Source organism: Rhopilema esculentum, chromosome 11, assembly GCF_057945365.1.
Source record: "Rhopilema esculentum isolate cy_ngs chromosome 11, ASM5794536v1, whole genome shotgun sequence".
In the NCBI taxonomy this organism is placed as follows: domain Eukaryota; kingdom Metazoa; phylum Cnidaria; class Scyphozoa; order Rhizostomeae; family Rhizostomatidae; genus Rhopilema; species Rhopilema esculentum.
Window position 1 is genome coordinate 6,247,900 of NC_142825.1, and position 15,245 is coordinate 6,263,144.

Here is a 15,245-nt window from a genome sequence, read left to right on the forward strand (position 1 = left end):
CCTTGTGACTAGTAACATGTTACCTGGATGCTTCATATTTCATAAGCAACGTGAATGATATTTAAAGTTATTCTCAAAGACTCCTTGAATGCACGGATAAATTTATATCCTTGCAGTGTCGTCAAGTTCCTTTGCTGCCTGTTTGAAATGATTTGCGACATTGCTGGTTAGTTTTGTGTTGCTTACATTCAATCTAAAGATGGTGTTCTTACGAATATGATGGCCTCTGTGATCGGCGAGGACAGCACCCTTGGGCAAGGTGTTTACTTGAATTGTGTTCTCTTAACCCAGTTGTGTAATTGGGTACCTGGTCCGTAGTAAAGAGGGGGCTGCACCTTTATGTATTCTCCAAAGCTTTTGAGGATATTATCTTCTGCTGAATAAAAGCCTGTAATCCACCAACTTCACCTTTATTCCTCTAGGTATATGATTTATCAAAATCTGTCAGCTCCCCAATATACTACTACATCCTTCCTGGTGGCAAGGTTAGAGATGCGACGTTTATCAACGATGGTACATCTCTGCGTATTGCAGTTATGTCTTCTCATGGACATATTTACACAGAGGTTATGAACGAGGCAAGCAATGCCTCTGGTGGCGCGTTTTTCCTAACAGATGCAGTAATGGTATCCCATCCAACATTGAAAGACAGTAACGGGCAAGTCGCTGGTGGTGGTGTCTCTCTCTACTATTCACATGTCCTCAAACTGGTTTTCTTCAGCTACTCCCAAGGTGAGATGGCCTGATCTTAGCGTCATGTGAATCACAATGCCTTCGGATAGACATGAGCAGAAATAGAACTATAAGCAAAAAGAGGAGTTTTGTGCATTTTGGGAATTGCAAAGTAAAAAAATTGCTTAGTGTCTTAAAGGAGTTGTAATTATTTCGAATTCATCTTTGATTATTGGAATCGCTTGAGCTTTTTGTAGCAAACGTATGAGACTTATTATTAAGCTTTAAGGCGGCTCCTTCATTTCGTTAAAACAGGGCCGAAAATGTATGAAAAGTGTTCTACAAAGATGAGCGTATTACTACAATTATTTAGTTTTCATATGTTGTCTTTTTACAGGAAAAAGCTTCATAGGTGTCCCGAACAAGTCATTTTCAGAAATGGAAAATATTTTCAACCTGTCGACTGCAGTTTCGAGCCATTCAGCGCTTTGCCAGTGGCATGAAATAGCAGGCCAGCCTGGTTTACTGCACTGTGTAAACCAAAGCACAGGGAACCCAGTTCTAGTCATGGTCAGACCTGAAAAGATTTTGGTAAGTTTTGCGAGACTACATCTTTTAGGCCATTTGGCTTCGTTGCATTCATTTTAATTTTTATTTAACAGAATGGTTGCCGTTCGGTCAAGATTAACATTTCAAGTGAGCTAACGATTACCATTAAGAATAAGCTATAACAAAATTAATACCAGGTGTATAATGATAAGCAAAAATCTCAGTTCCAAATGCCCGTAATTTTAAATTAATTGCATCACATGTACGATATTTAGAATGTTTAGGGCATTGTTAGAAAACAAGAAAAATCAAATATCGTTTAACACCAAGAGAATTAGCTAAATTATCGAAGTCCTAGCTAGAGGGAAGTTCAATGGCTGCGCAAGGGGGGGGGGGTTATTGGGGCCTTTTTGTATTTCGTCTATATTCGGTGAGAAAATATTGGAGCAGAGATTTTGTTTTGGCAAAGTATTTTTCCGTAACCAAACGTTTTTCTTGGGTGTTCGTGATCAGTAAAATTAGCATTCCCTGGTAGATAATCATTTTCTGACTGTGAAAAGGATGGGTCTATTTTTTTGGAACACCCCCCCCCCAAACAAAGCCCGATAGCTTGCGCTGCAGCGAGGGAAGGTGTCCTTCGACCCCCTTTCATTAAGGATACCACGAATCTTTTCTAAGTTTATAACTCTCGGAATAGAGACTGTACATTGCCTTTTTATTTCTATTATTTGAATATCTTTATATGGATTTCTTACCGCTAAAATCTTCAGAGAGAATTATTCTACTCAAACATTGCCGAAAAGAGTGCTGCAGTTAGTCTCTGCCATTATGTTGGAGTTGAATTCAATTGAACTATAATTTATTATAAAATTTTCAGCCATTGATTAAGCTTCAATTTCTGCAGCTAGATTTGTTTTCAACAGGAAAAAGGATTTTCTCTGCAAGATCTATGTGTAATTGTATTTAAAGCATGCCACTCTTAATCAGTTGCTACTGCTTCGAATTCTTTTCCTCATGCAAATACCATGCAATGCCTTTCAGATCCAAGAAATCAAAGGATCTTCATCAAAAACAAAGATACAAGACGCAGTGTGTTACTATCATATGTTCCCAGTCACCAGAAGTACAGACACGACAATACAGCAGAAAACAACGATGATTATTCTCCTTGAAGACGGCAGCTTGCGCATATACAATGCCCACAAAGAGTATGCTAGCTACTGGCTTAAGAATAAATTCAAACCAAAACCGTGAGTTTCATACTGTTTCTTTATAATAAGGGCAAATTTTATCGGGTCTTCGTTGTTTAACCAAACAATAACAGTGTTGAGAGGTGTTTTAGCCGTGAAATGATAGAATGTTCATAAATTATTGACTAGGACACTGAGATTTACCCAAAAGGTTATCGAGCTCAGTGCCCTTTTACACACGTATAATGCAAAAAAATCATCTTTTGCGTCAAAAATGTATCAAACATATCATAAATTTGATACTAAGTTCTTTGGTTATTTAAATCTAAAAGGCAATTACATGTTAACATATACATATTTACTGTACAAGGTCTCGGATCTTCGAGTTAGCAGAAAGCCTGTTAATCTTGAGATTCTCGAATCAGGTACAAAGTCAATGTATTATATTTGTTTTAAAATCTTAGGCACAGCTGTAACAAATCCATGAATATCTGCATGGGTATGAGTGATAAGAATGCATTATCGTTTGAAATATATTTTCTGCCCTTGCTTTCGTTTCAGTTTCGTTCCAACACCTTCACCACCAAGAAAGACCAAAACCTCTCGAGCTATTGCATCATCAATGCAATCAAATGCAGCCTCTTTCCCAATCGATTTTTTCGAACATTGCCAGGCAACAAATGATATAGAATTTGGGGGAAGCGACATATTGCATATTTACAACAGTCAGCAAGTGAAGTATCGTCTTAACTCATCTGGGATGTATATCGCCAGCACTAAGGTATGACTACCTAGGTTGTACGTTGCCTTATACTTGTTCTCTCTTATTGCTTTTCTTTGAATCGATAAGGTTACTCTGCCATCAAGATCTACACTGCCAAGTAGCATATGGAGCTAGCTTTTGCTACCTTGGTGTATAGAGCGATGGTATATTTGTTCGTGTAGTTTTATTTATTTATTTATTCAATTATTTATTTATTCATTTATTAATTAATTAATTTATTTATCTATTTATTTATTTATTTGTTTATTTATTTATTTATTTATTTATTATTTTTTTGTATTTTTTCAGTTTATTTATTAATTAATTTAGGCGCCCTGACCTGGTATAATGCTAACTGGAAACGATTTTTGGTGATTGCTTTGAAAGGAGTATTATGCCCCCTCTTGAAAAGGTAAGAGAATTGTATCAGCATTAGCATCAAACTGGTATCAGCATTAACACCTGTCATTTGTATTCCAGGCAAGTGGATTTAAAATAGAGATATCAAACACAAATACATCAAATGTGATGGTTGGCCTTCGTGTCCACGTGGGCATGCAATCGCTTGAAAAGATCCCAACCTACATCGAGGTATTTGGCAGAGTGATCCCATTGAGGCTCAGCAGAGGCCGTTGGTTTGACATTCCTTTTACAAAAGCTGAATCGCTCACAGCAGACAAAAAGATCACTGTTACTTGTATGTACCATTTGGAGTTTGATTTTTCCACTAGCAATCTTTCAGCTTATCGAAAATGAAGATTTTTGTCTTAAAATGAACACGTGTTTAATCCTATGTTTTTATCCTGTATTGTTTTCCCTTTTTCTGTATCGATTTGTGCTTCATTGTTATTCTAATGATATTAAAATATCAAATAATTTGATATTTTTTTAATTATCCAAACATTCACAATACTCACGTATTCAGCTAAGGACCAATTTGGATGCTTTTCTGAATCAGTATTCTGTTCGTATGAGATTTGGTATTCTTAAAAGAGCCCTACCTTTACAAAATGAGATACTGGACAAAATGACAAGTCTTTTTATGAAGAGCAGTTAATTTATCCTTAGTACACATAAGTATAATACATTATGGTACAACTAGCTTGACATTTTTTAACCCTTCTCTACCTAAGCTTAATACCTTTGCAACAACTGGGAACCGAACTGTATTCCTATGAAACTCATTTCTCTGAAATGGCTTTTAATTTATCCATCCGTATTAACTTGGCAGGACGTAGTTTCTTTCTTCTTTATAATTACAGAATATTTCAAATTTCAGTCGGCCCATCGTCGGATTCTTCTGGCATAAACATGGTTGATTCAATAAAAGTACATTGTAAAACGAAAGAAAGTTTTGGATGGCCGGAAGATCCACATGAAACTGCTGCTCAGGGCACGGATGTGTCTCATGAAGTTGGATCTCCTTCTAGACCCACTGATCAAGCAGAATATGTTGATGTATCTATGTGTGAACCGTAAGTTGAATCATAGTAAAGCCCTGAATACTAGTAAAAATTTCACTGGCAGATCTATTGAAATCATTTAGATGCAGAAATTTTGAATGTAGATGCAATAAGGTATATTCTTTTGATGTTGTTGTTGCAAATATTCCTCTTAAGGTATCTGGAACATGAAGCGTCACAAGTGCTTTTCCAACAGGCACAAACTGTACCTCATTACAATAAACAAGTCGTAAGATGGTTTAGACTTATGACATAAGACCATATAATATGGCACAAAATTTACCTCAGTGTAATAATCGACGTGTAGCCCAAAGAAATGATGGTTCTAATGTGGAATAATTTTTTACAGAGTGTTGATAAGGATGTGTGCTGAAATCATCATGGGGCAAAATTTCTAGAAGTCACCATAATCCTTGTTTGAATTGAATTTGATCAGTACTTTGATAACTTTTTGCAGGCTTCTTACAAAGCTTCTGGAGACATTGCATGATCATTTGGTGTGTTTTCCTATTGATGAAGAGGCACCCGTTCATCAAGAGTTGCTTGATTTCGCAACCAAACTGGTGACTGCCCTTGGCCCTGCGAGGCTGCAAAACCAAGCCAAAAGCCTGATGGCATCTCTGTTCAGTTCAAGGAATGACTTCTTTGACAAAAAGGTACAAGCAGTTTGCTCTTTGCAACTTCAGAGGGTTTTCCTTGGAAGAGGCATGAAATATTGAAATGTTGCCCATTTTTATGCTTGCTTGGATATCAAAATTTCATGTTAAGAGTCCCTCCTACTTTCATGTAGAATATAATTTTGTTCCTTTTGCAGGATGATGCTCAGATCAAGTATGCTTTGGATCGCTACAAAACTGCCACTGCAGATGATAAACAAGTTTCTAACGCAGCGTACATTGAATCTATACAAGAGCTGCTAATTATAGCAAGGGCAGTTGGAAATGCTAGGCCCAAAAATCTCATCAAAGCCCTAAAAGGTACTTCACACTTTTATAGCCGTTTGCATTAAGAGATTTGGGTCGCTTTTGATTTTTTCTCTCTTCGTACAACATAAAAAGTAGCATTTTCCCTTTGAACAAAAAAGTGTTGATATCATATGTTGAAAAAGTATGTAGCAAAAATTGATTGGGCCTCACTGAAAAATTACCCGTCGCTAGTTTTTTGCTCTTGTATTCTGATCTTTTGCGCATTATCTGAAGTGATTCTGTTTAAGTATAAAGCATTTTTGTAAAATTCTTTACCGTTTGGTTTGTTTTAGAATTTGATAAAGACAATGATGTGCTTGATAGTCTGATGGCATCATTTTGGAAATTATATGCCGCGAGACCTGTTAACTACATGCTAGCCCCAATCGAAGCACGGGGTAAGATTGAATGGTTTAATTTTTTATCTTTCCCAGGCTACTCCAAGCCGTATAGTTTATGTTTTCTTCTAGATCACGAGATTGCCTGCTTGTTGGGTACTTTTGTGAACTCTAAAAATGATTGCTCTTGTCTAGAACTATGTTCCCCTTTCTAAGAGCATTTTATTCTTAGATTAAATGACGTTTTTTTTGTCGCAGCCATTGGGACTTTAGATGGTACGATCGAAGCTCTTGTCGAAGTTCTATTTGCAGTATTGCTTGGAGACTCTGATAGGTTCCAAAAACTTATGGATATCATCATTAACCTACTGCTTAGCAAGGTAGGTCAACTATTTATTAAGGCTTTATATACGGTGACTGTAAAACTGGAACTAACAAAGATTTTTTGTAGTTAGTACCTTGTGTAGCAGTACTGAAGTATGGGCAGTAACCTTATGGCCAGTACATTTTTAAATGCATTTGAGTGTCTACTAAGAAGTATGAAGTAATAAAATGCATGGTTTTCCCCAGTAGCGGACACTTGAGGGGGCGAGGGGGGGCGACCGCCCCCCCAATACTTTAAAGGACAATGGTCTTTTGTTTTAAAACAATGGGAAATGTGACATCATTTTATTAAAACAATAGGCTTGCCCCCCCCCCCCCCCAATATTTGACCAAATGTCCGCCCCTGGTTTTCCCATCCTATATGAATCGAAAGATTTTCTTTAGAATGATTTGGTGTTTTTCGTGTAATTATAGCTCAATAACTGGCCTTTTCTTTCTTTCAAGGACACAAAAGTTAGTTTTGCTGCAAAGCAAGGTCTTTCGCAAGCAATGCAGCTAAGAAGAAAAGTGACCGTGGTTCCGGATCCAAGTCCAACTCAAAGCGAAAGTCCAGGAATAGAAGATTTGAACCAAGGCAGCACATTGAAAGATGAAATTCAGGAAGCAACTGATCAGGTAATGATGTTTTTCAGTCAGATTAGTCTGTTATATCTATCTAGTAGCCTTGATATATGCATTTACCTTAAGTTATCTACTTTAAATTAGCGATGAAAATTATATAGTAATGACAGATCACTAGTTTCTCTCACTGAAGTTATTTGGTCTCAGGAAAAGAAGAAAGAGTAGAGTCTTTAAGAAGGGGACAGTAGAGTTGCATATGCGAGCATGATAGTGATTTCAAATTGTTCTTGCACCTCAAGTTGTGTCAGTTTAAATAGTCTGTACTGAAATATTAAGGTGACACGTCAATAGTTTGTTTGTGGATAAGATTCTCCTCCCACCCCTTTCCTAAGGATGTTAGAGTAGCTATACTGTAATGGTGGTTTTTCATTCTACTTTGATGCCAAGATTAGTTAAAATTGATAGTTTGCCAAACTTGTGTTAAGTTCGACGATATTTTTCTTACTCCTGGTACAATAATCGTTTACTTATCTGTTTGTCGTGTTCTTCGCATACTGCTAAACTGACTAGTACTACTGTTATGAAGAAATTAGATACTGAATTAATGTAGTTATTTTCGGTCGATTAAAATGAATTACAAGAAAACGCAATTGATATCTAGCATTGGAAACTTTATTGGATTGAGACCTACTGTTTTGTTTATCGATTGCATTCATTCTTGTTCCTAAGCAACAACCCGTGCCTGAAATACAAGAAAACAGCTCGTTTGCTGAAGGTGTTATCGAGGAACTAGAACCCCAGCAAAACGGATTGCAAGTTCTTCTTGGAGGTAGGGTTTGTTGATTGCCATTTTAAGTATCTGATTTCATTAAAAGTAAGAAAAAATGATATAATTGCTGTTGAAAATCAGTAAGATTATAGAGTTGATTGCTTTTCTCAAGTTCTATAAGGTTACTTCAGATTATTTTTAAAATGAAGTTTATTTCCTGAATCGATGTTTTGTCTGTTACATGCCTTTTCTTCAAATATGTTGTGTCTACACAGGTGATGACGCTGTTATGGAGCTTGCTCTTGCTTTGAGCCTGCAAGACCAGGATACAGAGAATGTTGATGATGATGATGATGATGACGACGATGAGGATGACGTCGACCTTGAAGATGATACTGATGGACCCCTGCCCGAAGATTTGGATGATTCAATTATGCAGGAAAGTGACCAAATAATTGGTAGGTATTTCAATAAAGATATTATGCTAAAAATATATGACTTGTGCTTCTATATATTTTATTATCTCTAATATTTCAAAGTCAAGAATCGCATTTATAAATATTTTTGTGAATTTTATTGCTACAGTTCTTAGGTTTTGTTCGTAAATTTTAGTTTTTTGTGCAATAATTTTGTTTTTAAATGATGTGAGAAAATTGCATGTTTTGTATTTATATCGTATGGATACCGTTAAATACAGGGTCTCTATCGCATTGCTTGAAGAGTGTTGAAATTTTGCTTTGTGATCTGCTTCACTGCGAAAAATTGAAGAAGAAAAGTAAAAAGGTGTAAATTTATTTTCAGGAGCCGGTGGCTCTGGGGACAATACGGCGCTTCTCGAAGGGCCTGCTGCATCAGGAGAACTATCCAGATTGCGAAAAGGATCGCACGATTCGGAAAGATCCTGTCCTCCATCTTCAAAAAATAACAAAGTTGTTGAAATAACCGACGTGGCGCTTGAAGCTTCGTGGAGTAAGATCTTCAACCTGTTCATTGACCGTTTGCAAGATCTCAAAACGGCTGACGGTGTCCAAGCCATTCCATTCCTTCAGGTTTTTATTGCTTCATTTTTATTTTCAAACAATTGCCATTGGGAGAGTTTCATCCTACCCCCCCCCCCCCCTCCATAATGAGGCTGTTAACATAGTCTGCCAAAAAAACAAAATCTTTACTTTACAAAGTTTTTATGTGTCTTTGATGTGTATTTATTGGTATAAACTTGATGCTCAGAATCAAACGGACAAGATGGAGGAAAAATGATCTTCGCAAACATCGTTTTATAAGCCTCATGATAAAACTCAGGGGACTTTTTTAACATGCTAACTAAAGGGGCAATTGTCCCTGTAGCCCCAATGACTTAACATTGTTTTAAAAAAGGCTATTGTCCTTCTCCTTCTATAAATAAAGGTTTACCCCCGCAGCTTATTTCATTGGAATAGGCTATGATAAAACTGGTGCATAAAGATGCTCGGAATTATATAAGGTCCTTTTCTGAGGATATTCTAATATTTAATATTATTAGTAAGCGATATTGTAATAGCATTAGCTATAAATACTGTTTAATGTTTAGTAAAAAAAGAATATAACTGGATCATATATGTACGTTTGGATTGATACAGTATATTGAAAATTTAGGTCCTCCTGATGCTCTGTTCAAGTCTAACAGACTCAGCAGAAGACCAGCAAAGTTTGGAGAAAGTCGTGTCAGCATGCTTGGATGTCTTAGACCCCGATGACAAGGTTTGTTGGCAGCTTAAGAAGTTGTGTCAACGATTATATGCATTTTTATGAAACCCTTATTGTAGCTAAATAAGAGGAAATTGATCTAGCTTGAATTCATTGCATTTACTATTTGTCTAATGTCTTGTCTGAAATTTTTCGAATGCTTTGTCTCAAAATATTTATGTTCAGGCATGTTTGAATGATATTACATCCGATCAACAACAGTATACGGGTTTTACAGGTAACTGGAAATATCGCTGAACGGAGTCCAAAACGAGAAGTGCAACTAGTCATTATCCGTTTCTTTAGCGTCTTGATGTCACAGAGCAGACCTGTTGAAGATGTGAGCCGGGACAAAGAGGTATTTTAAGTAAATTTGATATATGTTGACCTTCCTCGAGACACTTGATCGAGCTTTTCATCATCATGCTTTTTGTGCAATGTTCCCTTACTCCTTTGAATATTTTCTAGGCACCCAAGCTTGCATGCATATCTTCCATGCATTAAGCATCTAATAAGATTTCTTTTCTTTCAAATGATAACAAACGTCAGCTGAATCGAATCTAGTGAATGTCAATTTGTTGTTGAATCAGAAACATTCCGTCAGTTTGCATTTTATGAACTGTTGTCTGCTGTATTCCCTAATTGTTGTATACATCCTGTTTTTATAGTCAAGTGAAGCTCGAATTAAGGCAAAACCAGGAAAAACTGTTGCAAAGATTCTTGCAGAGAAGGGAATTGTGGGTTACTGTCTGCAGCTACTTGAAAGTCTTCTTCCTCACTGGAGAGAACTGAAAACAGATGTAAAGGTAGCTAATGCATTCTTATTGCTCTTGTTAGCACTAGCCAGAAGTAAAAGATTTACTTTTTTTCTCAATAATTTTTGAATTTTTTAATGGTTCAAGACATGGCTTGGTTAACTAGAACTATATTTATCCTTTGTGACTCATGGATAATCCTCTCATCTGAAGGACATGAAATGTGGATTTATACTGGGTTTCAGGAGAAACTTTTTGATGTTCAATTTATACTTTGTGCTAAAAGTGAACGATTAATATGTAATTACTTGTGTACTCCAAAATTTCGAAATTGTTCCAAAAGAGGATACATATGTGCAATGATATTGTAGAACAATGCTAGAATCCAGATTGCGAAGATTCACGACAAGTTTAAGATCATTGGGCAAGCAACTCCCCCTTTTCACTTAGGTGTTTTCGAACACGTCTGTTTTTCATTAACTTTTCGGTCGTTCGGGCTTTTAATTCTTTGCGTATAACGTACCGATATACCAACCTCAATAGCTTACATTTTCAGCTGCCTTTCAGCAATACAAAGTAACACTAATATTAACTAATAATTTCTAATTTTTCTGTTCATCAGACAGAGGCATCTGATGAAGACGAGGTTCTACTGAAAGTCAAACCATACCAAAATCCACCAGACATGTCACCTTTTTTCTTGAAACAATACGTCAAGGTAAATTGATCAGATTTGCCATGTGCTTTGATGGAATTTCTTTGAATTAAATGGAAAAATAACTGTGTGATTAAGACGCTATCTGTAAAAAGGTGCGAGGATGGCTTAGTGGTTAGAGTCGCTGACACAGACCCAAGAGTCCGTGGTTCTAGTCCCTGACATGATCAAACTTACTTAGCAGGATATGAGCTTGCTTTGCAATGAAAGATCTTTCTGCTCGCAAAATAATTCAGCACATTCAAACTCAACTTTTACTCAGAGGGAGGAGAGTCGCCAGCTCTCTGTAGTTCCAGGCATAGGAATCACGAGGTGTGGTCACATCGAAAAGAAGTTCCAGGACACTGCTCGATAAGCAAAAAGCTTTTCAGTGTCCTAAAACTACCTTCAGAAGCTAGCCAGCAAACAATACAATTACGGTATCTGTGTGCTTAGGAATGCTTGCTTTTGATTAAGCACTTGCTGTTCTGTCCAATAGTCACCACCGCTGGTAGCTCTGGTAAGGAATCATCGATTGACCACGGATTCTAACACACTATACTATTGACACTACTTTTTTCTATATTCAATTGTTCTCCATACGAATATTCGTATGTCCTGTATTCGAATTGTGAGGCAGTTGATTCTTTTTGCTGATTATAATTCACGTAAAGCTGGATTTTTTTTGTTTTCCCAGAGTCATGCCAACGATTTATTTGAAGCATTTCCACAATTGGTTACTGAGATGGTGCTTAGGATGCCATATCAGGTATTTTTTGGTTCAATGAATTTGTATCTTCTTGTTGCTTTTTATCTTTATTCAAATATTTTAATCATTTGATACCCCTCCTATACTTCCCTCTCATTTTGTATCATGCTGATAAAGATTGACTGGCTTTTCAGTTTTCCAATACCCGGCATGCATCTGGATGTTTGTCTCGTATGCATACTAACTTGGGATTTTTCTGACACCCTAAAGCATGAAAACTTTGTGGGAGGGGGGGGGGGATTATTCAGTTTCTTACAAAGATCTGATCAGTACTATTATGTGAATGGAATTGACCATCATACTAACATATACGCTCCAGTGGAACAAAGTTATTAGACGTAGAAAGATACGGGAGTCTGTTTTTATTTTAAAGTTGACAAGTCTTCCTCTATGGCTTTAAGAATATTATTATCACCATTGTCCCTTCTTTTAGATTTGGAAAAGATTGGAAAATCTAAGTGACCTGGAGACAGGACCGTTTGATAAGCAATGGATTCATTGTCTCTGTGAGGTATATGTCTATGCAACTTACTTCAATTGATCGATGACTTCTTGTTGCATCTTTTGGTTGCATTTCTTTTCATTTGATATTAGATAAGCGAAAAATTGATTGACTTTATTTCCTTGCAGTACATGATGGCAAACGAAACACCTTTCATAAAAAGACACGTGAGAAAGGTTTGTAGTCGAGAAAAATTCGCTTCCATTCATTGCATGAAAAGGCGCCTATAGCAAGCGTCGAAACTTCTCAGTTTTTGTTATTTTAACCTTCTGAATCTCTTCATTTATGTTTCTAGCTGCTTTTGGCTCTCTGTGGCTCAAAGGAGAAATACAGGCGAGTAAAGGACGTACACACATTGAAGTCTCACGTTAGCAACATACGGTAAGTCTACAGATTGCCTATGCTTTTTTGCAAAATACAATATAGAGGTTGAAATGATGATGCATCTCGAAACGTTAAAGAGACAGGTTTTACAAACCAGTCTTTTATTGTAATACACGATAAAATAACAATGAAATGTTAAGTGCAGATCACTTTTGTCTTGAGTAGGCTTAACTGCTTGAATTTTTATTGTCCCTGTAGGAGTATTCTCCAGCCATCAAGCCTTTCTGATGCACAAGCAAGTTTCACTTATGAGGACACCGTTCGTCTGGTATGCATACTAACTTCCCAATTAAAAAAATTTCTTGAAACTAAGTGTCATATACAATAACTAATATCATGGACCAGACTCCAAACATATTTGTAAATAAAAGACATTGTGCCGGCTGCTGCAACTCGTGTTTTGTTGAAATCCAGGCCTGGAAGATGTGCAGCCTTCTTTTGTTTTTTTAAAAGTCTACGGTGGTTAGAGGGACTATTTCTATGTCGAATTTCTATGGCCATTTATAATACCATTCGTTGCACTATACAATAGACCTATTGTTACGTATTCAATCGTTTTCTCAATCATAAACTCGCTGCAGTGCTCATTGTCAACTCAAAACGGTTTGCTGAAGGAACATTTGCTGACTTACGCGAATTGAATTGAATGCTTTTGTATTTAAGCTGCATGTAGTACAACACTACAAAACAAAACGCAGCACAACGCAACACAACACAATACAAGGCAACACAAAACAACAAAAAACAACACAACACAACACAACACAACACAACACAACACAACACAACACAACACAACACAACACAACACAACACAACACAACACAAAGTAATCTGATTTACCTACAAAATGAATGCTCTTTTTCACTTCCTGTTTGATTGTGTTTTGTAGGCAGACAATTGCAAAGCATGTGCCGATATTGCGATGGCACGTGTTGATAACTGGCAAGCTTTTTGTAAAGAAGAAAAAGGTTTTCTATTTTTCACATTTTTTTCTAGTAATTATATTTTTAGCAAGATTGTTGTATGAAGCCTATTTCCGGTTTTGTGAGTAAATTTTGCAAATATTAACATTATTGTTGCTGTAAATTTTATCAGAACAGCAATGATTTTTTCAAGCCACAATGAATTACAGTACAGCCATTCTGCCGTGAATATTTCCTAAAATCTCCAGGGACCTTTGAAGATTGATGCAATGCTGTATTGACGACGGCAAAAATTTATAAAAGTTAAAAACATTGAAAATTCTTTCAGTATTTGAATAATGACTTGATGTTTCGATTCAGGCAGGACACATTGATAACAGCGTTCATTCGCTGAAGTGTTTTTATTCCTGTATAAATATTCGAATTATTATTATTATTATTAGGTGTGCTGCCATTTTTGGTGCAAGGCAGCTGTCGTCTCTCTTCTGAACATGTTTCTGGTATGTTCTTGCAACTGATTGGTTTAGCACTTGGCAATTCATCGCAAAAATCTACATCTAGCAAAGTAGAGGATAGGCCAGAGAAGGCTGGAAACAAGGGTAACCTCAGAATTTTAAAAACTGCATTTGTCTTGCTTTATTGAGAGATCTTGAGCCTTAAAATGCACTTCAATTTTTCTGTAGTTGACATATTCTCGCAGTTCCAATATTTAATAATTTGATAATTTGATGGGCTTTGACTCCAGAAAAGCTAATTTATTAAGAGTCTGCTAGAAAATATTGAAATATTGAATATTAGTGTATTTTCGACGTCATTGAGCCCTATAAGCTGTTTTAAAACCATTACTTGTAAATTGTTCTAAACTTTAAATCCTTTTTGCCTTTGAAGACATTTACTGCTCTTCTGGTTTTTTACCATTTACCTCTAAATTGTTTTTTCTTTTTATTCAGGTCACGTTAAGGAGCTTGTTGGTATTTTGTTTGAAAGTTGCTACAGCTCGTTGCTTTCAAACTTCATCAAATTCTTTTTACTTGAATCAAATTCAACAAGCATGAGATGGAAGGCTCACGAGCTGATGTATACAGTCTTCAGGTAGGTCTCATGATAGAAAATACCTGTATGGTATTGCTACCTATCTCCCGAAGGTATTTTTTAGGACACTGAAAAGCTGTGCTTATTTAGCAGTGCCCTGGTTCTTCCTCTCGATATGAAATTTGTACGCCTGAAATTACAGCAAGTAGTGACTCTCCTCTCTCTGAGTGAAAGTTTAGGAATATTATCAATATTTTGTGAGGAAAAAAGACCGTTCTCTGCTAAGTGAGCCTCGTAATATGTGTTATTGGTTCGATACCCAGTTTTCAGTATTTCTTTTCAAAATGCTTATCATTTTTTCTGCATTTCTCACAGGCCCTGGCCCAATTATTAATAGCAACTTCCCAAAAAAATGTTTTGTTCAATACAGTATATTAAGGGAAACGGTTCTCTTTCTTCAAGGAACGTATCATCTGATCAGTGCGTTCGCCTCGTTGAGCTGATGTGGCAGCTGTGGAGGTGCGTGCCGTTCTCTGGACACAAGGCTGCTCAGTTTGTCGATCTTCTTGGCTACTTCACTGTCAAGACTCCTGAAATTAAGGATAAAGTGAGTTTATTGCGTATCTTGTAATCAACTTTGTAAGAATTGCTGACAACAAGGAAGGCGGGCATGATCCTCTTGAAATCGTGCATTTAAGGGTTAAACATTGATTGATAATATATAAATAGCGATGATCAATAAGAAGAAAATGCTTTTCTGAAAATTACCAAGACGCGAAATTTTTTAATTTGACGAAATACTTTTTG

General features: G+C 36.5%; 1 protein-coding gene across 2 annotated transcripts in view; it reads left to right on the forward strand.

Annotated features, from left to right (window-relative positions):
- The window catches only part of LOC135693337 (E3 ubiquitin-protein ligase UBR4), a 93,121-nt gene that overhangs the window by 21,365 nt on the left and 56,511 nt on the right, over window positions 1-15,245 (forward strand). For both annotated transcript variants that reach the window (XM_089111565.1, XM_065211781.2), the window contains exons 30-56: window positions 423-732; window positions 1,070-1,263; window positions 2,263-2,471; window positions 2,973-3,192; window positions 3,655-3,871; window positions 4,454-4,649; window positions 5,095-5,293; window positions 5,452-5,614; window positions 5,896-6,000; window positions 6,199-6,320; window positions 6,769-6,939; window positions 7,615-7,714; window positions 7,930-8,112; window positions 8,456-8,703; window positions 9,287-9,391; window positions 9,615-9,734; window positions 10,045-10,182; window positions 10,754-10,849; window positions 11,523-11,594; window positions 12,028-12,105; window positions 12,225-12,272; window positions 12,392-12,477; window positions 12,679-12,748; window positions 13,373-13,451; window positions 13,850-14,005; window positions 14,357-14,498; window positions 14,901-15,045. In XM_089111565.1, coding sequence (XP_088967691.1) covers window positions 423-732; window positions 1,070-1,263; window positions 2,263-2,471; window positions 2,973-3,192; window positions 3,655-3,871; window positions 4,454-4,649; window positions 5,095-5,293; window positions 5,452-5,614; window positions 5,896-6,000; window positions 6,199-6,320; window positions 6,769-6,939; window positions 7,615-7,714; window positions 7,930-8,112; window positions 8,456-8,703; window positions 9,287-9,391; window positions 9,615-9,734; window positions 10,045-10,182; window positions 10,754-10,849; window positions 11,523-11,594; window positions 12,028-12,105; window positions 12,225-12,272; window positions 12,392-12,477; window positions 12,679-12,748; window positions 13,373-13,451; window positions 13,850-14,005; window positions 14,357-14,498; window positions 14,901-15,045 — 3,972 coding nt within the window. The remainder of the gene's footprint in view (window positions 1-422; window positions 733-1,069; window positions 1,264-2,262; window positions 2,472-2,972; window positions 3,193-3,654; window positions 3,872-4,453; window positions 4,650-5,094; window positions 5,294-5,451; window positions 5,615-5,895; window positions 6,001-6,198; window positions 6,321-6,768; window positions 6,940-7,614; window positions 7,715-7,929; window positions 8,113-8,455; window positions 8,704-9,286; window positions 9,392-9,614; window positions 9,735-10,044; window positions 10,183-10,753; window positions 10,850-11,522; window positions 11,595-12,027; window positions 12,106-12,224; window positions 12,273-12,391; window positions 12,478-12,678; window positions 12,749-13,372; window positions 13,452-13,849; window positions 14,006-14,356; window positions 14,499-14,900; window positions 15,046-15,245) is intronic.